This window comes from Neoarius graeffei, chromosome 16 (assembly GCF_027579695.1).
Source record: "Neoarius graeffei isolate fNeoGra1 chromosome 16, fNeoGra1.pri, whole genome shotgun sequence".
NCBI lineage: Eukaryota > Metazoa > Chordata > Actinopteri > Siluriformes > Ariidae > Neoarius > Neoarius graeffei.
The window spans coordinates 53,058,373-53,084,562 of record NC_083584.1 but is presented as its reverse complement, the minus strand read 5'-3'; the positions used below and the strand labels follow the sequence as shown (position 1 = coordinate 53,084,562).

Sequence of the window (26,190 nt, the reverse complement as noted above, 5' to 3'; positions counted from 1 at the left end):
ACAAAGTTTGTGTCGCAGGGGTCCAAAATTCAAATTGATTCAAACTGGTTCTTGTAGCAGTTTTTAAGTGAAGGACAAGTTAAAGAACAGATTTCAGGTAATCTTTTGACGTGTGTATGGTAGCTTTGTGTAATCTGCTATAAGATAAAGAAGATTAAGTGTAGCTTTAAGCAGGGCTGGGAGAAACAAATGAAGTGATTCTCGGAGAGGACTTTTTTTTTTTTGACAATTCAGAATCCACTACTTCCATAGTGCTTTTAAATATAAGGCTGTAAGCTTTGTGTTAGTTGTCTCTAATATTTATGTCCCAATATCTTGACCACATTTTAGGATGAAAATAATCATTTTAGATATGTTATTTTATATTGAAAAATTATCTGTCTCGGAGAGGACTTTTTTTTTGACACAGTTACATACTAATTTGATCAAAATAGTCTGAAAACTTACTGGCATTCAACATTAAAGCTTAACTATGTTTCCAATGATATGGAACCAAATGTGTGTTTTATGGTACAAAGAATGATGTAAGTGCATCCCTTTTGGAGCTACCTGTGGTCAAAAAAGCACTTTCTAAATGACACGAGTAATTTTGCTAAATATGACATATATTGCCATACATTCACCAAAAATAACGTTATCACCAAATTTTTTTTGCATGGTAAATAGAGCGATCACAGGGCTACAATAAACAACCAAGTTTATTTAGTCAAGCCTTTTGATATTGAACATAAGTGTTAAATGTGATTTTTAGCTTGCGTACCCTGATTGTAAAACAACCCCTATACTAAAACACAGAGCTGACTGCAACTCCGATCCTCCATTTTGAGCTAATTTATCGCCATGCCACGTAGATGTGTTGCTGGCAGGTGCAGCAACACGACAGAAGGTGGATTTACGTTGCATTCATCGCCCAAGAATGTTCAAACTGCAAAGATTTGGACGCGTTTTGCGAGAAGTTCACAGGCACATGGGCGCCTACGAAGTGGCTTCTCTTCTGCTCTGCACATTTTTACTGAGGACTTGTACAAAACCTCTGATCTGTTGAGGAGTGTTGGCTATAAACCCGTATTGAAACAGGGTGCAGTATCAACAATTAAAGAAATCTATAAGTATAATTTTATTTAAAAAGGAAAGCAAGTTCAGTTGTGAGCCGAGGGTTGTTGGTAAAACCCGGGACGAAACATGGCATATCGCTCGGGCAGTGACCTCCCCGCGGTTGTTGCTAAAACCGGTGACGTCCTGTTCCGTCCTGGGTTTTAGTAATTGCCTGAGCAGAGCAGTAATGGCGGAGTACTCAGTATGGAGAAAATAGAGAACGAGTGGAGCAGCCGTCTGATTTCTACACTGGATATCGCTGCCATCTCGCCCTTACGTGGAAGAAGCGAATGAACAGAGAACTGAACGAACAACTGAAAGTCAGATCGTTTCAAAACAAATCGGCCACAAGATTGGCCTCAAGAAGCGAGAACGCAGACGGGTAAGCTCCGACTCTCATTTGGATACAAAACAAAAACACCACGTTGTTTACCTGCATTTAGATTAATACATGTAACTTGTATTGTGTGTTTAAGTTAGCGGTATAAGATTATTTAATTTGCTTCAGGATGTGATTGTCTCAGTTCATCTGATTATTTAATTAGCCTTTTATGTTTTATCAGTGAAAATGCATGCATGTACATGTATGCTGCATAAGTTTTAACACCCATCCTGTTTTAATGAGAGTCAACCCACAATCAATGCAGTCAAGTCAGTCTTAGTTGAGCGAGTCGGTAACGGTATTTCTTACTTTCACCATAAAGTTTTATTTATATGACTTTGGTCTCAAGCTGTCAAAGGCCTCGGCCTTAAAACCGGTTACCGCTGCGACATCATGCACTCAGGGCTGGCTGGCTCAGCTCCAATGCCAACTTTGCGCTTGATTCTAACTCTCAAAAAAAAAAAAAAAAAATTATATATATATATATATATATATATATATATATATATATATATATATATATATATATATATACACACATATATATATATATGTATGTGTGTGTGTATATATATATATATATATATATATATATATATATATATATACACACACACATATATATACATACACACTTAAAATTCATTTATGCAGCATACAAGAGTCAATGATTGAGATACTATCCACTCAGAAACGTATTTAAAAATAAAGGCTCTGCGTATCTGCTTTAAATAATGACTCCTTTAACTGTTTGTTCAGGTCCAAGTGTTCTTGAGCTGTGGGGAGGGGAAGGACACCCTGATCTCTACAGGGACACTCAACATTACGAGTGATTAATGCAGACTTTCGCCTGCTAGGATTACATCGTATACCCATTCTAACTCAATACTAGAGTAATTTCAATTTTTCATCCCTAGTAAAATATTTGAACCCAAAGAGATGGGAAAACAGGGCCTTGGTTTATAAATAAACGAGGGGTATAAATATTCCATCGTACATCCTGCTTAAATCAAATCAATCGAGACGTAAAAAGCTATAGGAAGGGCGAGACGTCGCCCTGAAATTACGGCCGCGCAGCTAATGAAACTCTTCAGGGCTGAAAGCGCTCCCTCACCGTTGGCAGTGTGGACCCATCTCCTCCTAGCACACTCCCCAGAAGTGGAACGCTCATACCCTGGAGTGCAGGAGAAGGGTTTGCGGGGAAACTATTCGGTGTGGTTGCAGACTCCGGCTCCCTCCCTAGAGTCCGGCCCAGAGACGGGGGCTTTATGGGGCCCAAAGGTTCCGTTTGAATTCCCAAGCCAGGAGCCATGGCACCTGTACCAGACAGAACTGAAAGAAATCAACACCACTGGCGCAGGCAACAGAAGGACAAGAAATGCTGACCAAATAATGCTAGACAGTTACTACAAAGAGGAGGTTTATCTGTTTGCCGTACCATGAGGTAGATCTCCCAGCATGCTCACACTGTGCTGAAGAGGGAGCGCAGCCAGAGGGTTTTCACTGAGCAGTCCAGCCTGCTGAACAAAAACAGAAAGCCATATTAGCGTCTCTGTACAGACGGCACGAGCACAAGAAAACGCTACACTGCAAACAAACACTTCAGGTCTGATTAAAGTGCAGGCACTCAAGAAAAAACCAAACAAATGACGCTATGACGACGAAATTGAGTTGGATTGAGTGGAAACAGTCATTCAAAATCATGAGCTATTACTGCTCGGCCTGAAGCACGGAGAAGGAAAAGCACTGACCGAGACCTTCAGTTTACTCTAGTTTGTTTCACGCATCCTGTAGGACTTCTGAGAAACTCCTAACAACCATAAAAGAGCACCTTGAAGAGGCCAGATTAAAATCCCATCCCCAACAACATGGATGCAAACGGCGCGCCTTTTGGCGAATGCCGCCTTTTTCACGGCTGTCTGGGGGACTTGTGTGAATCGTGCAGATCCGATGAGGTTTTTTTTTTTTTTTTTGGGGGGGGGGGGGGGGCATTCGAGTGTCTGATTATAATTTCATTAGAGTAAATTCTGTATGGGGCGGCACGGTGGTGTAGTGGTTAGCACTGTCGCCTCACAGCAAGAAGGTCCGGGTTCGAGCCCCGTGGCCGGCGAGGGCCTCTCTGTGCGGAGTTTGCATGTTCTCCCCGTGTCCGCGTGGGTTTCCTCCGGGTGCTCCGGTTTCCCCCACAGTCCAAAGACATGCAGGTTAGGTTAACTGGTGACTCTAAATTGACCGTAGGTGTGAATGTGAGTGTGAATGGTTGTCTGTGTCTATGTATCAGCCCTGTGATGACCTGGCGACTTGTCCAGGGTGTACCCCGCCTTTCGCCCGTAGTCAGCTGGGATAGGCTCCAGCTTGCCTGCGACCCTGTAGAACAGGATAAAGCGGCTACAGATAATGAGATAAATTCTGTATTAAAATTACTAAATAAGCAAATGCCGTTACAGTCCATGAAACATAGGAAGTATGAGAAACAGTAAATCAGAAAGCTGCGCACATAAAGCCAATTACGTAACTTACGTTGGACTGATGGAAATCCTCGCGCGTGCAGTGAAGTGCAGCCAGCAGCAGATAATGGCGCGCAGCCAATCAGCTTTACGTGCGCAGCTTTCTGATTTACTGTTTTCTTCTCATACTTATACTTCCTACGTTTCATGGACTGTAACGGCATTTGCTTATTTAGTCATTTTAATACAGAATTTACTTTGAAATTATAATCAGACACTCCAACCCCCCCAAAAAAACCCTCTTCGGATCTGCACGATTCACACAAGTCCGCCAGACAGCTGTGAAAAAGGCGGCATCCGCCAAAAGGCGCGCCGTTTGCATCCATGAAACAATGAGCAGCTTAACTCCTTACACCTGATGTTCCAGAATAACAGGAGGAGGAACCTCTCCCAACACGCACTTCACGAAAAACACAGAGGAGGAGGAGGGATAAATAATTCAACCCGGGTCTGAATCAACACACCTCATACTACGCAAAACATGTTGTACATTAACCAGAGCAAGGAGCTTAATCAGGGTTTCGGTGTCATGATGGCTGCTTTGCTGCCGTACGTTCAGAGTTTGAGCACCGACAAGTTCCGGAATCCGATTGGTCAGGCGGGGTGTGTGTGTTACTTTTGTAGAACAGCGTGAACGTTAATACCAAGGACTAAAAAACATGGACAGCATGGCTCCATTACCTTCTGTTCTATAGAAACGAAGCCAAAACTCCTGTGCAGTAGAGATGAGGGGTGAAGTCTGATACATCTCCTTTGGAGGGGTGTCAACATACAGCGGTAGAAGTGACCGCTACAGTCATGTTCTCAAATTAAATAGTTTCAGCTGGAGGCGGCACAGTGGTGTAGTGGTTAGCGCTGTCGCCTCACAGCAAGAAGGTCCGGGTTCGAGCCCCGGGGCCGGTGAGGGCCTTTCTGTGTGGAGTTTGCATGTTCTCCCCGTGTCCGCGTGGGTTTCCTCCGGGTGCTCCGGTTTCCCCCACAGTCCAAAGACATGCAGGTTAGGTTAACTGGTGACTAAATTGAGCGTAGGTGTGAATGTGAGTGTGAATGGTTGTCTGTGTCTATGTGTCAGCCCTGTGATGACCTGGCGACTTGTCCAGGGTGTACCCCGCCTTTCGCCCGTAGTCAGCTGGGATAGGCTCCAGCTTGCCTGCGACCCTGTAGAACAGGATAAAGCGGTGAGAGATGAGATGAAATGATTTTCAGCTGGAGATATTTCATACTTGTCTAGGCAGGATGTTAAAAAACAAACTGGAAGTTCACCAATTGTTGAGACCAACTTTACTCATTCATCATACCAAGGAGTTAACTTTTTTCACAGTCCAGTTTCCATCAAATCCTGCGCTCTGATTGGCTGGCGACTCGCTCGTTCACAACAAACATAGTAGCATTTTGTCAACATTTTTTTAAAAACAGATTTATTTATAAGATTATCAAAAATCTTATAAATCTTTGCCAGCATTTCTCAGGAGAACAGCATTAATTTTACAGCATGGATAGCGATAACGACAGTGTTCACAGCGAAAGCAAGTTTTACTAGCTGTCAGGACTCCAAGTCTTGCCCGGAAGTAAATGTCTGCTGTCACAAAAATCATGCGCAGGAGAATTTCCTCTTTGCGTCAGTCAACATGTGCGTGGTGAGGGCTTGAATTTTGCTAGCGTCAGGTGCATTAGACTGACGATAGCATTTTTAAAAAATAACTGTGGGCTTCTCTCGTGAACGAAATAGTTTTTTCGCTGTTAATCCATTTCAACTCTATCTGTTGACACCCAAAAATGATAAAGCCTGCTTCCAAAGATCCATAACGGCCGAGTCTATCGTCAGGTCAACTGACAAATTCACTGACGATAGCAACAGGGATAATGAAAGGGATTTTTAAAATGGGAGTTATGTCTGTCAGATATGTCAAAGAAATAGAACTTTATTCTTTAAAAATCTTTTATTGATATACTCAGTGTAGTTTTAAATGACGTGCTGTTTTAGAAGACCAAATACCATATTTTCAATCTTGAAAATATTACCTCACTGAAAAAAGGACAAGAAAAATTTCTTATTTTGTGGGCAAGTGGTTAATGGATCCAGTTACGGTAGAATCTGCCACGTGAAGACCGCTCAGCACATTGGGTTAGTCGGGTTTTCAGCCCCTTTCAAAACCGTTAGTGTTAATCCAACAGTGAAAACTATTCACTTTATCACATCTCACTGAAACTTGCATGTGCCCGCACATACCAATATCGTGCCCGATTCAGCTTTTTGCAAGTTATTGGGGGGTGATTTTTATGAAAGATGGCAGAGAATCTATTAAACAGCAGACTTATCAATGAGGATTGATAATTAATAAGCTAGAGTTAAATCAATAAAACACTTAACATTATGTTAGACAAAATTAGAGGACTAGGCCTATAATAGTTTTCTGGGAATAACAGTTTCTCTTGCTAGCCATGTTGCTATACGGCTTGATAGCTAGTGTGATTAGACAAGCCTTTTCCTATTAAACCTCTTTCAAACGTTAACATAAAATGGCTAACAGTTTGGATCGGTTAAAGTGTCCAAATAAGACGTGCTGAAGAGAAGGGGGAGGGTCCGTCCAAAGAACTTTGTACTAACGGACCCTCTGTACAACAGGACACGACTGTCGAACCGTTTCAATTTAACAGGTAAGAAATGACTAGGGCTGTCAATCGATTTTAAAAAAAATTAATTAAAATCGCACAAATTTCTGTAATTAAATCACAATCAATAAATTAATTGCATTTTTCTACTTAAGACTGAATATTTATGTAAAATCAAATTCAATGTAGAGTAAACAAAGTATATTTAAATTCAAAAACCATTTTAATGGCTTAAGGTGCACATATGCACAGTGCAAAGACACTGTTGCAAGTTCAGAACATTGAACATTTTTCACTCCATAGATATAATTTACTTAGTCCTTCTTTACACTCAGCCAGTTACTGAGGCGGACCAGTTTGTTTACGTTACGTCACTTAGGGGTCGACCGATAATCGGCCTGGCCGATATATCGGGCCGATATTCTGCATTTTTAGGGTTATCGGTATCGGCCATAATTTCCACCGATATGCCGACAACATGCCTTTTTGCAGCCATTTCGTTCCTAACGCGACTGTCACTGCACGTCCTTTCCTGCACTCGCCTCTGAGTTCAAGAACACGGTCCTGCCCACCACAACATCTGATTTGTTTGGCACAAGAGATATAGCCAATTGACACGTGTAGCTAAACGCTGTGAACTGTTTCAAGGCGGCCGTACGGGCACTCGGGCTGAAGCGGCACAAGGGATACAGCCAATCACCACGCGTAGCTAAACGCTGTGAACTGTTTCAAGGCGGCAGTATGGGCACTTGGGCAGAAGCAGATCCCACTTCAAGGTAAGGACACGCTGCTTTTGCTGCAATAAGTCAAACACACAAGTTGCAAAAGCACAACATTGTGTGTTTACATTCTTCATCTACTACTTGTTAAAATTGTCCATTTGCATCTGTATAGCCAGGCAAACTTAGCTTACGGAAGGAAGCACTTGAATTAGCCTACAACCAACTAGTCTCGCTGAAACTACATGTAATGCTTCCTTCACACAGGGGTGATCGCGTTCCGGCGCCGCGCCGGATTTCCGGCGTACCGTGGCTGGGGGAAAAAAAAAATTTTTTAAAAATCTAGTTCGACCATTGTCCTGTGTCATTCTGAGATGCGCAGATAGACAGTAAAGGGAATTCGGAATTCCCTTTACTGTCTATCTGCACATCTCAGAATGACACAGGACAATGGGCGAACTAGATTTTTTTTTTCCCCCCAGCCACGGTACGCCGGAAATCCGGCGCGGCGCCGGAACGCTATCACCCCTGTTCACTACAATATAATCCTCCTAAATTGGGAATATTAGGCTTGGGCATTAAAAGCATTAGAATGTAGATGGTTACTTGTCAAGTTGTTCCATAATAGGGAGTGATGGCCTACTTTATGTTTGATTTTACTTTTAAAAAATGCTGCAGGCAGCTCCCGACACTTGATTTGTTATTTAAAAACTACTTTAAGTTGGCAAGTCTTACTTAGTTCTTAGTGTAAAAGAATCCAGAGTGTATTTTCATTTATTTTCCACTGAAAATGGTGAGCTGTAATATAGTAGGGAGTGACTTATTTTTTTTAAATTGGTGAATATTTTATTATTTTATTTCTCATTTTATTCTAACTAATGTTTGACTTTATTGTACAAATGCTGCTGGCATCTCCCTGCACAAAATTTCATGTTCAATTTTACAATTAAACATACATTTCATGGATATGAAGGTCTGTGTCAGTGTGTGCCATGTTTAATTTCATGTGAATTATAATGTTTACATTTATCGGTTGCACATATTGGTTATCGGCATCCCAATTCCATAATTTGGTATCGGCCCTGAAGGGGGGAAAAAAAAAAAAAAAAAATTGGTCGATCCCTAACGTCGCTCCTTGGTTTTACTCACAGTAAGTGCAAACGACTGCAGAGTCCAGTCTTGATCAACGAAATGTGCTGTGACGCCCAAATAATTATCGTTGTTGATAGACGTCCAATGGTCACCCATGAGAGCGATGTGCTTTGCTTGCGCAAGCATGTTTATCCGCTGTGCCCTCTCATCCTCATACAAAGTGTGTATTCTTGACACGATGGTTCCTCTCGAGGGTAAATAAGAGGTATTATCTCCTGATGCAATACGAATTACTTCTCTCAGTCCATCATCCTCTACTGTGCTAACTGGGCGGCAGTTTTTAACCTATCCAAGTAACTGGTTAACTTTTCACTTACAGGTTTCGTTACTCGCCCACGAGTGCCACACTCCTGTAGTGTCGACTGGCGAGGTCCAGTGGAGGTAATTCCAGCAGGGTGTTTTGCTTTGAGGTGATACGCTAAAAACGTGTTACTTCTGTGGTAATTAAATTCGGCTTTGCAAATTGCCTTAGTTTTGTCCAACGAGCCGTTGGGCAACTTTTTAAAATGAAACTTTCGCCCTTATCCATCTTTCCGCCATAGACTCTCCTTTAATTAGGATAGCCGTTTCTGCCCGGTTTTCCCGCACACAACCAAAGGTTATGGGTCAGCCGCCGCCGGAAGTAAACAAAACCATGTTAATTTTTAATGCATTAAATGTTTAAAATTAAAAATCGCCAAAATTAACGCGTTAACTTTGACAGCACCAGAAAATGACATTAGATTAGAACAAGTTGCCGGACAAACTCCGCTACTGCGTGTGATTAACACAGGGCATGATGCAGGTGCTGCAGCCAGTCACTTCACTCCCACATGTAGCCACTCCTTCTCAATATTGTAGAATATTTAAAATCATTCCTGGGGGGGGGAGGAAGCCAATATCAACACAGGGAAAATTTACTGTTCAATTTAGACAAATGTAAATGGAAAGACCACAGACAAGGACAACAACAAAAATTTAAAATAAAACAAAATGCTCCGAGAGCACAATATCCCTTGCTGGCAACTCTGGTAAAACATGACGGAATTGAACGAAATCTCAATATGCGCATTACTGACATAAAGAAGCCGGTCAAGTTTCATGACATTCCTCCAAACATTGAAGGAGACATTGATTTCAGAAAGCGAGTACCTTTCCTGGGACAGACGGACATCGCCACGACATAATCCCCCTTCAGGCCTTTCAGCCAGTAGGGGATAAAAGGGCCGTTTCATCAAAACATATGGTGCCCTGTGCCCCGCCCATCCCAAAAATGTGTGGCGGCCCTACTTTATGATAATCATGCTGTCCATGTTTTAATATTAACTAGCAACTTTTTTTTTTTTTGGGGGGGGGGGGGGGGGGGGGGGGGGGGGGGGGGAGTGTGCTCATTCTGATGAGTTTTAGTTACAAAAACAAAATGCGCTTAAAGGGATAGTTGGGGATTTTTGACATGAATCTGTATGGCATCCCCATCAACAGTGTCGTGCAAACACACTGACTCACCCCTGACAGCATCCTGTGAGTCCAGTTCTTGTCCAGTTTTGCTCCAGACGAAAGTAGTCCGGCAAGTTTGTTGGGGTCACGAAAGTAAAACGTTTTTCGTCTCAAAACAGTGCGTGTTCAAAAGAGTGATATATTTGCATCACAAAACCGTTGCCAAATAAAAAGTCAGACCTCGAAATCGCTTGGCACTATTTTCTCTCCCTTCTTATCACTGCACACTGTCATGTTGACATCTGTGCAGGAATCAACACCTTTCCCATTGTTTGGCAGTGATTAGGAGTTCAGATCAGTGGCGCTAACAAGCTGCGGCTCCAGCTTCACCTTCTTCCACTTCTCTGTCCACCCTTTCTCTCTCTGCCCGTTCTAACTCCATCTGGCGGATTTCTTCATCTGTATATTCGGGTTCATAAAGATATCCCTTTGGCTGTGAGATGAAGTCAATGTTTTCAACGTCGCTGTCGTAGTCAGACATGTTGTCGCTAACTTCGTTAGCAGTAAACAATGAATGAAGCAGCCGTGGCTGTCACCTGGCGGCAGCGCGCAGTGATAAGAAGGGAGAGAAAATAGTGCCAAGCGATTTCGAGGTCTGACTTTATTTGGCAACGGTTTTGTGATGCAAATATATCACTCTTTTGAACACGCACTGTTTTGAGACGAAAAACGTTTTACTTTCGTGACCCCAACAAACTTGCCGGACTACTTTCGTCTGGACCAAAACTGGACAAGAACTGGACTCACAGGATGCTGTCAGGGGTGAGTCAGTGTGTTTGCACGACACTATTGATGGGGATGCCATACAGATTCATGTCAAAAATCCCCAACTATCCCTTTAAGCAAAAACAAAACAAAAAAAAAGTGATGGAGACGACATTTACGGAAGGAGACGCCAGTGCCAGGAGTTTGTAAATTTCCCAGCACAAGAAGAGAAAAAAAAAAAATCTTCTGGATAGGAGTTTAACTTCTGGTTTCTCAATAAAGTGTGTGTACTCGAGTAAGACGATTGTTGCTAGAACAATGAGAACACGGTGGTGGCTATCCGTCTCTGACCTGATGACGCCGGCTCTACCTCCAGGCCAGGGGAGCCCGTTAAGGCGCGCAAACGTCTACCTGTTCAAACATGACAACCTCCAATATACCACCGCGTCGCCATCAGGCCTCGCTGCGTCCCTGTCGCGACCGAATACACCACACCACAAACTCACACTGCACCACTCACGCAGGGGGGCAGACGGCTTTCTGTACTGTGCAGAACCTGCGCCCAAAGAAGAGCGGTTCCTAGGAAGGCTTGCTAGAGAGAACGGGAGAGTAAGGACTGAGGACACTACTCAGAGAGAGCAAGACAGATCACAAGAGGCAACAAATTTAATTCATTAAAAATGAACGCTTCGCTCCGTTCTTATTCAGTTATTCAGTACCTGCTGGACTTGGTTCTGAAGCAGCAGCTGCAAGAGCGCGGTGGAGAGGGCGGGGTTCGTGAGCAGCGGCATGGCCGGGGCCGCACCGAGCAGACCTGCGCGCACATACACACACCAGTTTACTGCATCTGTACTCTGTTCTTCACACGTCAACATGCAGAGTTGATTTTCAGCCGAGAGCGCGCACCTTGTTTGTGTCCCTGACTGAAAGAAGCCAGCAGCAATTTCAGGGTCGCTGGGTTGCTCAAGCTAGAAAGGATTTGCATGGCACTCGGTTCAGGAAGGAGACCTTTCCCTCGATTTATAGCCTGTTAAAAACAAAGATTACTTGCAAGTGTCAAAAGAATGAAAAAATTTAAAGTGCTGAATTGGCGCACAATTAAAAAAAGGCAGACGATACCAAAGTCTGAGCAGCAATAAGTGCAGCCAGCATGCTCCTGCCTGGAGGTCCTGGAGCGCAGAAGGACACTCGAACACGGCTACCACCTACAGGCCTTCCATCAGTTAATCGCTGCACTTCTTCAGCCATCTCTGGCGTGGAGTACTCCAAAATGGCAAAACGCCGAAAACTGCCATCTTGTCCCTGAGCGACCTGAGAACACAAACCAAAAAGTTTTTTTATTTTTATAAAAATCCTCTCCCCGTTAGTTAGGTTAGCGTGGGGATGCACACGAGCCCAGTGTCAGTTTCCAGCAGATGGGTGGATATGCATGTTGTGAACATGCTCGCACTGACACTGGGTTCGTGTGCGTCCCCACGCTAACCTAACGGGGAGCTGCTTCTGGTGAACGGCAGCAAATCTGCCTCACAATCAATTACTGCACACTTAAACCCCACCCCCCAATATTTCATATTAAAAAAAAAAAAAAAAAAAAAAAAATTACAGCAATGTACAAGATAGAAGTCTTAAAATGGTTTTACTTTCACCAATTGACACCTTAAGTATTGGTCTTGAAGCATTTATTCCTAGAAAGAAGTGAAAGTCAATAAAACAAACTGAAATTGAGAGAAAACGTCTACCATGGATGCAAACGGCGCGCCTTTTGGCGGATGCCGCCTTTTTCACGGCTGTCTGGGGGACTTGTGTGAATCACGCAGATCCGATGAGGTTTTTTTTTTTTGGGGGGGGGTTGGAGTGTCTGATTATAATTTCAAATTAAATTCTGTATTAAAATTACTAAATAAGCAAATGCCGTGACAGTCCATAAAACGTAGGAAGTATAAGAGAAGAAAACAGTAAATCAGAAAGCTGCGCACGTAAAGCCAATTGGCTGCGCGCCATTATCTGCTGCACGCGCAAGGATTTCCATCAGTCCAACGCAAGTTACGTAATTGGCTTTATGTGCGCAGCTTTCTGATTTACTGTTTTCTTCTCATACACTTCCGATGTTTCATGGACTAACGGCATTTGCTTTAGTAATTTTAATACAGAATTTACTTTGATGAAATTATAAATCAGACACTCCAACGCGCCCCGCCCCCCCCAAAAAAAATCGGATCTGCGCGATTCACACAAGTCCCCCAGACAGCCATGAAAAAGGCGCACCGTTTGCGTCCATGGTCTACACAGATACATTTTAAAGTGCTCCCCCCATTTGCGTTTCTGGTTGAGAGTACACCATGCGCATTCTGGCTGCCACTTCTCACCAGAGCTTTTTTCACTTCACTTTATCTTCAGTTTGTGTGTAGTTTGAGGTTTGTTTGGTTTTGTCCACCGGTTGTGGTGTAGCTCCAGACCCAGCTTTGAGCATCGGTTCCCTCCAGGCCTTGGTTTGCTGTGGGTGATGCCTGCGTTCGTAGATATGGACTGCAATGAGCTTGTTGCTCATTTTAACATCGTAGTTGCCCAGTGGCGCTTTAGTGCATGGCGCGGTGTTCCGAGTGATGTTCCCCAGAGGCGGCGGACTTGTTTTCGTGTGCCTTTTGGTGGGACTGTAGCTGCTACGCCATTGGAATGACATCCTGACTTCTATTTGGTGGACCTTCCCCCCCATAATTGTAAAGCAACCTTGGGTTTTAAAGTGCACATCACGGGTAAGTTCAGGAGCAAGATCAGTGCAATTCTATTTTATATTAAACTTTGGTCAAATATCTGTCACATTTTGTGCAATTTTTTTTTACCTTGCGCAATACCAGAAAAATCCAGTTGAAATCAAGCCATTTGAGGTGAATTGGTCCGCCTCTGAAAAAACTTGGCATTTGGATTTCCCGGCAAACATTGATTTTCGTGACGTCGCGTGCGGGACGCCTCCCTCTGAATCCTACACCAGCGCTGGTTTGTTTATGAGAAAACGACCTGGTGGTTTTCTGCAAATTTCTTCAACTTTATCGCGTAATTATTAAAATGGTTAACAGCTGTATTGTAGGAGGGTGTAGCAACACCAATCTTGATGGGATTAGTACTCATCGTTTGCCAAAAGACCAGACAATGAGAGAGAAACGGGAGCGCTTGGTCTACACAGGCTGTGCACTGAAACCGTGCAAAGCTCGCGCAGCCTGCTGGCGCTTCCGCAGGTGACGTCACGAATCTGGCTCCAGACTCCCTTGGGATTTTTCCAGACGCGTTTTATTTTATTTTATTCTGCTGTAGACAGATGGCCTTGTGCAAAATTACCCTTCTGGATGAGTGTGTAAAGGGACATACTTTCAAATAAAAAAAAGCCCAGAATATGCACTTTAAGAAAAGCGTTACACAAGTTGAAATTACTACTAAAGTGCACGTAATGATTTAAAATTAAGTCAGTAACAACCAAAATGAATTAATAAAGCAGGGGGTGGGAATAAAAATAAAATCAAGCACAAAACTAGGCAATAAATCACGGTTTCTGGATCCTGAAAAAAAGGCAGCCTTGCCTCAGGGCTAATCTTGCATTACATCATGCATGGAACCCTGGCTATCTGGGTCATCGAACTCCGTGCTTGTTGACTCGCTGAAATTGGATATTGTAGGAATCTTACAAAAATAACGATGTGAAAGCGCTGAACTATGTTGGGATGTTCAAATCCACATACAGCAGGACATTCAGTTCACAAATTTCTGAGAAATGACACTAATCTAAAGCGACAGTGGGTGAGGTTTGTGCAAACAAAGTGGGCAGATTTCAGCTACATCCACGAGAATTTTTTTTTTTAAGCGGGTTTTAAAAAAAAAAAAAAAAAGTCGCGTCCACATGGGCAACGGATCAGTAAAATATCAGGTACATATGGCAACACAACACTTGCTGAAAATGATGCAATACACATGCCACACCTCTACGTGCGCTGTAAGACGGTCCCATCGGAGACACCAGAACAATAGAAGTAGGACGCATGCGCATAAACCCCTTCTAAGCGGCATGAAGCACTCACAGGAACAAGCACACAACAACAAGATGGCTGCGACTATGCGAGGAAATCGTGCCTTCTGTGTGTACAAATTAGTTTTATTAGTGTGCATAGTTTTATATAACTTAATTTTCTTATTGTGTGTGAACATTTTTGAAAAGCATTTTTATATAATTTATATAACTTTTTATATTGTATGTGAACATTTTGAAAAGCAGTCTTATCCAATAAAAAAAATAAAAAATAAAAAATAAAATTTCAAGAAATGGCTCAGTTACTTTTTATTTAAAAGAAAAGCTGTATACAAAAGTGAATGCAATGCAGTGGTTCATACAACACACAGTCTGTTGAAGGGTCTTCTGACCCTTTTCCCCTCTGCCTCCATTATAGTCAGGTAACTGTTGCTTTGTGTGGAAGGCTGGACTTTCTGTTCATCAAAGCAGGTGGAAATTGTCTGTCTGGCAGGTCAGTCAGGTTAATGTGTAAACAATTTCAAAAGATTCTTATCCAATAATAAAGATTCTTATCCAATAATAAAGATTCTTATCCATTGTTGTTGCGAATGATGCGCGCGAGAGTGCTGCTTGTTCTAGTCATGTGGTTGTGACGTCATCGTAAACAAATCCGTTCTACTCATCCAGACGACTTCGCAACGGCGCCGTTGCCAGATTTTTCCACTCTGGAACCCGTTCTCAGAAAAATATCGTTTTGGTCGCCTGGCAAGCCAGACTAAATGTGAATATTTAGTCTGGCCTCGATCCGTAGACATTTCCGAAGCGGGTAGGAGGAACAACCCGCTGTCTTTCAAACTGTCTGTGCGTATAGGCCAACGCTCTGACCAATCAGCGCAACAGTGACTGACGTAGTCAGAGCGACAGAAAGCAGTGGGGGAGGCCTTGAAATTATTTTTCAAAATGCGTATTAATTAATAAACAGGTTCTAGATATTAAGAAGTTTGGAGATAATGACCACAAGTTTGGAGTCTGTACCACATAACACACTTTTTTTTCCAAGTGTTTTTCAAGGGTTTGCTTAAACTGAGGGTTTTTATTTAGTGGTGTTTGGTGAAATAATTCCCCTTAAATTTAAAATAACGGGAAAATAAACAATCAAAAAGTAATGTTTCAAAGCTGTTTATTAATTCTTCGTACTGCACAAACTAGCCCCATCCTTTTGGCTACGAGCGGAGCCAGCTGGTAGATCAGACTTTTGCCATAGCCGGTCGGCAAAACAGTGAAAACGTCCTTCTTGAAAAGGAATGAGCGTAGAGACTCTTCCTGCTCATGTTTCAACGAAAACTCCAAGTCTAATTCTTCCAAAACTGATTCCAAAGCGGAGTCAAACGCGCGCTGTTCACTAGCCGTAGCCATCTTTCCTGTTGTGTTTTCTCCAGCATCGCGCAGCTTTGTCGTCACTCCTGCAAAAGCCCGCCCAAAGAATCCAAACAAAAACCTTGCGTTGTGATTGGCGGGCACGATTTGATGTCCGGGGTGTTTTTGTTTACATGGTGCGAGGCTAGACCCACTCACTAGAAAAAAAATATTTTTGGCCGCTAGGCAGGTGGGTCTAGTTTACTAGGCTATCGTTTTGGGGCACCCAAAACACCGGTGCCGTGTGGACGCCAGGCCGAAACGATAAACAATTTTTAATCAGATTCACCTGAATCTGTTGCCGTGTGGACAGGGCCTTCATGTCGCTGACCAATAATAAATCTGATTCATCAAGTGTTCACCACCACATGGGAATTACAGGAGCAAAAAGAAACCCATTGATTTAATAAGTGACATTTCGTCGATTCCCCCATTCTCACACACCCAGTGCACCAAACAGGATTATGAGCAACATTTACATGCTCAACATCCGATCTGATGCACTTTAACAGGAAGGAAAAATGCACACACACATTCACTGAAATGTGCTAAATGCTCTCAGACTGCAATTTGCAAGACTCGAGTTGCTCAAGTTCTGTTCAAGAAAACATGATGAAAGGTAACCACCACGTTGTGCACATCTCTCACCATCTCGCGTACGCACTACTGAGGAAGTCTGTCATGAACTGAAAGTTTCATCTTGGGGGCTTGAAAAGAACCATTTACTCCGGAATATCCTTGATAATCATCTGCCCCAGCGACACGGTGGTGTAGTGGTTAGCGCTGTCGCCTCACAGCAAGAAGGTCCTGGGTTCGAGCCCCGTGGCCGGCGAGGGCCTTTCTGTGCGGAGTTTGCATGTTCTCCCCGTGTTCGCGTGGGTTTCCTCCGGGTGCTCCGGTTTCCTCCACAGTCCAAAGACATGCAGGTTAGGTTAACTGGTGACTCTAAATTGAGCGTAGGTGTGAATGTGAGTGTGAATGGTTGTCTGTGTCTATGTGTCAGCCCTGTGATGACCTGGCGACTTGTCCAGGGTGTACCCCGCCTTTCGCCCGTAGTCAGCTGGGATAGGCTCCAGCTTGCCTGCGACCCTGTAGAACAGGATAAGCGGCTAGAGATAATGAGATGAGATCATCTGCCCCTTCATCCGACAAAAGAACCCCAGTCACCGTCAGAATTCTCTCCAAAATGTGATTCCATACTGAGACTGGTCTCGTCACTGCTGCACACGAACTAAATACCTGGACTGTTACACGTGTGATATCACGCACCACTTCAGGAACTTCCAGATCATTTTGTTTCCCGTTTTTGTTCTTTTTTGGGTCATTGTCCATTTTTATCTTGTTCTTCTCCAGTGTGAGCATGGTATTAGTAGTAAACTTGTGTAGACATAGTGGTGCTTGAAAGTTTGTGAACCTTTTAGAATTTTCTACCTTTCTGCATAAATATGACCTAAAACATCATTAGATTTTTCACACAAGTCCTAAAAGTAGATAAAGAGAACCCAGTTAAACAAATGAGACAAAAATATTATACTTGGTCATTTATTTATTGAGGAAAATGATCCAATATTACATATCTGTGAGTGGCAAAAGTATGTGAACCTTTGCTTTCAGTATCTGGTGTGACCCCCTTGTGCAGCAATAACTGCAACTAAACGTTTGCGGTAACTGTTGATCAGTCCTGCACACCGGCTTGGAGGAATTTTAGCCCGTTCCTCCGTACAGAACAGCTTCAACTCTGGGATGTTGGTGGGTTTCCTCACATGAACTGCTCGCTTCAGGTCCCTCCACAACATTTCCATTGGATTAAGGTCAGGACTTTGACTTGGCCATTCCAAAACATTAACTTTATTCTTCTTTAACCATTCTTTGGTAGAACGACTTGTGTGCTTAGGGTCGTTGTCTTGCTGCATGACCCACCTTCTCTTGAGATTCAGTTCATGGACAGATGTCCTGACATTTTCCTTTAGAATTTGCTGGTATAATTCAGAATTCATTGTTCCATCAATGATGGCAAGCCGTCCTGGCCCAGATGCAGCAAAACAGGCCCAAACCATGATACTACCACCACCGTGTTTCACAGATGGGATAAGGTTCTTATGCTGGAATGCAGTGTTTTCCTTTCTCCAAACATAAGGCTTCTCATTTAAACCAAAAAGTTCTATTTGTCTCATCTGTCCACAAAACATTTTTCCAATAGCCTTCTGGCTTGTCCACGTGATCTTTAGCAAACTGCAGATGAGCAGCAACGTTCTTTTTGGAGAGCAGTGGCTTTCTCCTTGCAACCCTGCCATGCACACCATTGTTGTTCAGTGTTCTCCTGATGGTGGACTCATGAACATTAGCCAATGTGAGAGAGGCCTTCAGTTGCTTAGAAGTTACCCTGGGGTCCTTCGTGACCTCGCCAACTATACTACGCCTTGCTCTTGGAGTGATCTTTGTTGGTCGACCACTCCTGGGGAGGGTAACAATGGTCTTGAATTTCCTCCACTTGTACACAATCTGTCTGACTGTGGATTGGTGGAGTCCAAACTCTTTAGAGATGGTTTTGTAACCTTTTCCAGCCTGATGAGCATCAACAACGCTTTTTCTGAAGTCCTCAGAAATCTCCTCCGTTCGTGCCATGATACACTTCCACAAACATGTGTTGTGAAGATCAGACTTTGATAGATCCCTGTTCTTTAAATAAAACAGGGTGCCCACTCACACCTGATTGTCATCCCATTGCTTGAAAACACCTGACTCTAATTTCACCTTCAAATTAACTGCTAATCCTAGAGGTTCACATACTTTTGCCACTCACAGATATGTAATATTGGATCATTTTCCTCAATAAATAAATGACCAAGTATAATATTTTTGTCTCATTTGTTTAACTGGGTTCTCTTTATCTACTTTTAGGACTTGTGTGAAAATCTGATGTTTTAGGTCATATTTATGCAGAAATATAGAAAATTCTAAAGGGGTCACAAACTTTCAAGCACCACTGTATGGACATACATATACAATTATATGATAGTCTGTCAGAGAATTGATATCTGAATAGTTGAAGTAATACAGTATATATAAAAGGAAGCTAGATCAATCAATTTATATTGACTAAAGAAGAGGGGTGGGATTAAATAAGCTTTTACTTCAGCCCACTCCTTTGACATGTAAACTCAAAACTGCTTAGTGCGTCCGTGTCTTTCCATTTTTGTTTTGAGATATTATTACCTATATTATGGTTTATTTTCTAATTTAGTGGCTTTTTACACATTCTTGTTGCAAATGCTGTTTCGCTTTTCTTGTTTGCTGCTCATTTATTCATTGTTTGCATGTTCGAAATAAACCATCAGTCTCGGCAGATTCTGCGAAGAAAAACAAACAAAAAAAGGCTGATTTTATTGATTGTTATTTATGGCCTTTTGGATCAGCAATGGTTTGAAAACACATGGTCAATCGACAATGATTATTGCTTTGTACAAGGAAGGGGAAAAAAAAAAAAGTGCAATTTAAGGGGCGTTCACTTAAAGGTCCCATGGCATGGTGGTTTGTTGATGCTTTAAACGGGCTCGTGGAGGTTTCCGGATGTTATATCCGCAGCCTTTCTCAAAATGAACCCTCGGCACGTAAATATAGCCTCCTGGGAGAAAGCCCCATTTCAGCGCTTTTCCCAGTGCGTCGTTTTGCTAATGAGAAGCAGGAGGCCGGGAAGGGTAGAGCGTGGGGCGGGCCATGGGGGAAGGGGGAGGGGCTTGACCAAGCTGCGCGCGCACACATACTCGCTGCTATCAGCGCCTGTAGCCACGCTGCTAAGACAAAACCCCGTTCTCCCTCGGACTCCTTTCGTAAACTCAACGTGACACAGAGAACACAGAGAGAGAGAGAGAGAGAGAGAGAGAGAGAGAGAGTGTTCGGAGTGGTAGTTTACGAATGTATAATACCCTAGGCTTGAACACGCACTCCATAACCAAAGAGGATAGAAGCAGCAACTACAGCAACATATCGCTTATCCAACAGAAGACATGCATTGCGGAGCAATAGTCAAACATAAGCTCATAAGTTACAGTCAATTTCCAGACTAAACTCAGTTTAACAGAGCATGCTGCATGCTCTTTAGTTTTGTAGCGCAGATCACCTGGCTAACTGCAGGAAGCGGTTAGCTGCACAGCTAATGTAGCCATTGCTAGGCTAACGCACCGATTTTAAAACACAGCAAAACGACCAGTTATACACTTACTTGTTCGGTGTTTGTGGCTGATGCGGCAGGGATGCTTGGTACGGACCCAGGCTTCAGTGACAGTTGATGTGCAAAACCTGCCCTGTACTGTCCCAAGTTGTGGAAACATTCATCAGGAAAATGCTTCCGACAAACATACACCGTCTTAGGTAGACTCAACGGCGTATTATTGGAGTAAATAAAATTAAGCCACTGCGTCTTCAGGGGCTCTCCCGTCGGCAGTAAAAACAGACTCTTTGTGTTGTCACATCCATGTACAGCGCAATTTCCATGTTTCGCTCGCTTAGGTGATGCCATGTTGTTGTGTCCTCTATGGTCTCCTCACTACAACTGGGCGGGCAATCCATACAGTGGGTGGGAATCCAGAGGGGGGCGTGGGGATCATCTCCCTTGCTGACGTAGTAAAGGGAAGAGCTTATCAACGCGCCGTTTTGACGCGCCATTCTCAAATGTTGGGCATAGTTTGGTTTACACATTATGAAATTTCTAGCCACTGGGGGTGACTTAAGAAGGTCAGAGGAACTCATTTTAATGTTAAACCTCACAAAGTGAAAATTTCATGCCATGGGACCTTTAAAATGAATATTACACTGTGTTCACACTTGTACCGGTACGAAAGTGGTATAACTGTATCGATACAAAGTATACCGGTACAGTTTAGTGCATCTGTCCACACTAGTGAGAAATGTTTGCGGTTTTCTTTCACGGTAGTTTAAATGCGTGTGCGCGAAATGTTTCCATGGTTACCGAGTAACTTCCTTCCGAGAATATGGTGGATGAAACAATGTGTGTGCTTTTTGTTGTCAGTGTACAGTCTATTTCTGGTGGTCATTTATTCAGTCGAATCGTATAAAACGCGCGAGGCAGTTGAGAAAGAAACAAAGAAAACGAATCTCCCTTTCTCCCCCCTCACTTTCTCCCTCTTTCTCCCCCCTTTCTTTGCTCCATGTAGCTCCACGGTTGTTTTGAGCCATTTTGACGTTTTATTTACAGCTGGAAAGCACGTGCGTATTGCCGGAAGACGTAGGAATGGTTCATTGCGCTTGCGCATTATATTTGTATCGATACAGAGCCGCTTCATCTGTCCACACTACAGTGAAGCGCTACAGTACCGATATTGTACGGGTACTAGGGATGGCGAAAACTAAAAAAAAAAAAAAATTATATATATATATATATATAAATAAAAAATATCTTGACCGACCACCGAGCCTCATTAGCCGGTTAAAGTCGGTTAACGTACGAGTTTAAACAGGGATGCAAACGGCACACCTTTTTCATGGCTCGTGCAGATCCGATTTTTTTTTTTTTTTTTTGGGGGGGGGGGGGGGGGGGTTGGTTTGGAGTGTCTGAATAATCTCAGTAAATTCTGTATTAAAATTACTACATAAGCAAATGCCGTTACAGTCCATGAAACGGCCGTGAAAAAGTCGGCATCTGCGCCTTTAGTTTGTGTGGAGAGATCTGATCTGCAATAACATGCATCGTTGGCTACAGACCGAAACATACTTTCAGAATGCACTGGCCAAGGCAGGACTAAACTCCATGTGCCTTCTAATAATAAAAAACAATAGTAATTTGTAAGCTAAAAAGCCTGTCTCTACACTTTTGGTGCGTTCATGTGCTATGGGAATTATGGTAAATACCAAACGCCGACATGGAAAACACACATGAACGCCCCCTCTTGTGATATTTTCCACTGGGCAACTCGTAGAAAATTTTGATACACGAGTTGCTGAGATGAGATGAACTTTAACCTTTTCAACATGGCGGCGTGCGGTACAAGACACTTGAATAGTAATTGTACACTACTAAAGTTGTTTTTTTTACTAGTACTAGTGGGTAGTTTTGTGTCTATGCAATGTTGCGTCATTAACAAGTGTAATACGTTAGAAATACGTTTCCTTTAAAAATGTGTTATGGTTTGTTTTTACCTATCCAGAGCAGACGCTATTGCTAACGATAGCTAACTAACTATTGCTAACTAGCAGTCCGCATCCTGTGTCAACAATAAGGAAAGCATGTGAACACAACACGCTGGTAAATACCACTTCCCAACTGGAAAATATCATCTTCCCATAGCACATGAACGCAGCATTTTTTTCTTTCGCCGAGTGGCAGCTGTGTTCAACTGGGGCAGGATATGAATGGGTGTTTCTGATTTGTCAGCTGTCTTTAACTGGGGCAGGAGGGCGGGACATGACTGAATGGGTGTTTCTGATTTGTCAGCTGTCGTCCTTACACCGCATGGCATGGCCCAAGCGTTTACAACACAGAATTCCAGGTTCTCCGCTCCAAAATCGGCAGCTTCAAAACGATTGATTTTTTTTTGTTCACCGACAACCAAAAAAAAAAAAAAAATTAACCGGTTGACGTTGATTCGGTCAACCACCGGTCAAACTGTCATCGGTTAACATCCCTAACTGGTACGAAACCCATACATTTGCTACAGTACCGGTATAGCTGCTAGTGTGGACAGGTGTTGCGGTACGAAAGTAGTTTCGTATCGGTGCAAAATCCCTAGTGTGGACGGGGTATTAGATACATTTGCCTACATTGAGAGATTTTCACTCAAGTTTTTATTTATATAAATAAACAGTCCAGCCTCCCAAATACACAGATGAAAACTAAAGCTAAGTGACTTGTCGAGAATAAACTTTTTTTAATAACTGGCAGATGATTTGATGAAGTTTGAGTGAATTGTTCATCAATTTAAAAAAAAAAAAAAAAAAAACCCTTCAGATTAACAAACCAAAGTCATGAACAGCCAGTATCACTCACTGCTTAATGAAAAACACCTAAATTAGTACAGACTACTTTACTCGCTCGTTTCAATAAAGGAGTGGAAATATCCCTCTATCCAACGACTCCACCTTTCAGGTCGGCAGTAAAGGAGAAGCGGAGCGGTCATGAAGCTGTGCACATGTACAGCGTGACGTATGAAAAGACGAGCTGCTCTTCTCCCGTTCCAGAAAGCGCTCCAGGCCAGAGGGCCTGCTGACCGACGCGCAGCCCGGTCAGGTGGTCACCGCCATACAAACCGTCAGTGCTCAATCACCATAGAAACGGAGGTCAGCCTCAGGAAAAGCAGGGCAAAGGTTACAGACCATGTGGCATCAGGGAAAGACAATCAGAAAGGGGGAGTGTGTTCGTGGTCAGTGTGATCGTTAACAGTGTGCAGGTTGTAGCTCAGAGCAAGAGACTAAACACACACACACGAGCTGTGTGCGAGCTGTCCGTTTCCCGACCTGGACGCCGGTCAAAAATTAATTCATGCCATGAAGAGTTCTACACGGAGACAGCTGCGCTCCACTAAACATTACAACTCTTTCAGAACTCTGACCAGGAAACCACTAAAGCATGGGTTAAAGCAAAAAATCATTATTTGACTGAAAATTTATTGGGGGAGGGGGTTACGGGTGGATTTCGATGAAATTCTGAGAATGGTTAACTTGGAACTAAATGACTATCAATCAATTAATTAATGGATTAATATATTCAATTTATTGCACTTTTCTTTCCATTGCTTCCATATATTTTTTTGTGGCAAACCACACAAATGCAAGCGCCTGGAATGTTTAGTTTTTTGCACCATGAACTAAACGGCTTTCCGTTTTCACCTATTTCGTACAGCCAAGCCCACCTCCACTTGTTTTTTTTTTACACCTTTATCGATGGCAGACACATCAGTGCCTTCTTTCATGTAAAGCGCATCCATGCTGCCGAAACCGAAAGCAGAATGGCATGCTCCTCTATGCTCGACGTCAATATAGAAAAAAAAAAGTTTGGATCTTCGCTTAAATTAAAATTGGGGTTTGACCTTACTTTGTGTTGAATATGACTTCAAAAACAATTCAAGATTTTATTAAGAGAAATATTGTGGCCAACACGAGTGTTAAGTTACCTAATGCCGCTTTTCCACTACCAACGCGGCTGAGTCGAGCTGAGCGGGGCTGTTGGAGTTGCATTTCGACTACAACTGCGCTGAACCGTACTGGCTGGAAGTGGGTGGACACATTGGGTGGAGGTCACATGATGTCGTTAGGCGGCGCAAACAGTGACATCAGTGACCTTTTAAGCGGATAATAAACAATAAACATGGAGTCGTTAGTGTTGCTGGTCTTGGTGCTGTGGCTTGTTGTCACCGACAACGCCAACAGATACTGGCAAGAGCGTATAGATGAGGCGAGGCGCATAAGGCTTCAGAAATTCTCGTAATTCGTAATTCTTCTTCTTCCAGGTTTGCGGTGTTTACAGATCCCAGCATGCTCGCGGGGCGTGTGTGGGCATGTGAGGACACTCCTCACCAATCAGTGCACAGGGGAGTGTCTGCTCACGCCCCTAGCCCCACTCGGTTTGGCTCGCTTCAGCCCCACTCCAAAACCGTGCGAGTTTTGGGTGCTTAGCAGAGCTGAAGCGAGCCGAGTCGCGCCGCTCTGAGGTAGTCGAAATGTGAGCCGTGTCAGGCTGAAGTGAGCTGAAAAAGGGTAGTGGAAAAGGGCCATAAAAGATCGCGTGAAGTTGGCTGCTATCTACTTTGCGTTCGTTCTCATTTTCCTCCATCATTTCATAGGCCAGAAACAGATGTTTTGACATAATTTAACTGAGTAGGCTATGATTATTATTTAACCGTAGTCTTCTAGACATTTTGACTGTTTGGGGCATTGAACGCTGGTGTATGATTTTCAGGGAATAAAGTTTAGCGCATGTCGGAACATCATTGCGCTCGCAGCCTCCAACTCCTCAAACGGCCTTTAAATTGTGATATAGCGTAGGCTATAAGGCACGGTTCTAACATACCTTACACACTGGCCTAACGAAAATAATAATTGTTGGGGCGTCTGCTGATTTGTTAGCTATAAATTTAGGTCTAATTACTTCTGACAGTCTGCAAGCATTGCACTGTCGGGTCTTCAAGTCTGGCTGAAGCAGAGGAGCGGGCTTTCCGGGGTTTATTTTTTCTTTTTTTTTTTAACATGCTCCATTTCTATACGTCCAGGTTTGAACTAAGTCATTTTGGCAAGATTTAATTTAATACAAAACAGAAATGGTCAGACACAAGCACGCCAAGCACATGGGAATGCATTTTGCCAATTTTGACAGCGCATGTTTTTTTAATGCCGCACCGTAGACAGCGAACGTTTAAACATGATCAAACATAGGAAATGAACAACACAAAGCATGGCTCAAAAACAAAAAAGTTAAATAAACCCTGCTGATAGTGTTGCAACACAGTGTTATAACCCAATCTCTACCCAACCACCCGGCATTTTAATTCTCCTCGGATCAGCACCGACCTCACATTTGGCCTTGGGAGAGTTCAGCTGACGGAAATCCGCCACACGACGGAAAACTTTAATCCATGCTAAAGTAAACGCCCCCTTTCGCTTAGGAAAGTAAAATTCCTCCTCAGGATGGTCTTCTCGCCTCAGAGTTCAGCAAGTCGCATCAAATAGAACTCACTCACTCTTTCCCACCGCCATCAGACTCCTGAACAGCTGACCGGAGTCTATAACCATGGACGACCTCTCTGGAAACGGTCCTTGACTGTTTACACTTGTGTTCAAAATAATAGCAGTCCAACACGACTAACCAGATCAATCACTGTTTTTGGTGGAAATTATATTACTACATGGCAAATAATTTACCAGTAGGTGTAGAAGAGTCATAGAAAACCAACAGACCCAACACTCATGATATGCATGCTCCCGAGTCTGTGTAATCGAATAATTAAGTGAAAGGGACGTGTTCAAAATAATAGCAGTGTGGAGTTTAATTAGTGAGGTCATTCATTCTGTGAAAAAACAGATGTCAAATCAGGTGGCCCTAATTTAAGGATGAAGCCGGCACATGTTGTACATGCATTTCTCTCTGAAAACCTGAGAAACATGGGTCGTTCCAGACAT

The 26,190-nt window shown here is 43.1% G+C and overlaps 1 protein-coding gene across 4 annotated transcripts in view; it reads right to left on the bottom strand.

The window, feature by feature from the left end:
* Nucleotides 1–26,190, bottom strand: part of raver1 (ribonucleoprotein, PTB-binding 1) — a 62,337-nt gene that overhangs the window by 15,763 nt on the left and 20,384 nt on the right. The window contains exons 4-8 of one of the 4 annotated variants that reach the window (XM_060943174.1): nt 11,769–11,960; nt 11,556–11,676; nt 11,369–11,463; nt 2,916–2,994; nt 2,592–2,809 (exon numbers count right to left, since the gene is read on the bottom strand). In XM_060943174.1, the coding sequence (XP_060799157.1) occupies nt 2,592–2,809; nt 2,916–2,994; nt 11,369–11,463; nt 11,556–11,676; nt 11,769–11,960 (705 nt within the window). Of the gene's footprint in view, nt 1–2,591; nt 2,810–2,915; nt 2,998–11,368; nt 11,464–11,555; nt 11,677–11,768; nt 11,961–26,190 lie in introns of all 4 variants that reach the window. The other 3 variants (XM_060943173.1, XM_060943175.1, XM_060943176.1) reach the window with 3 other exon arrangements.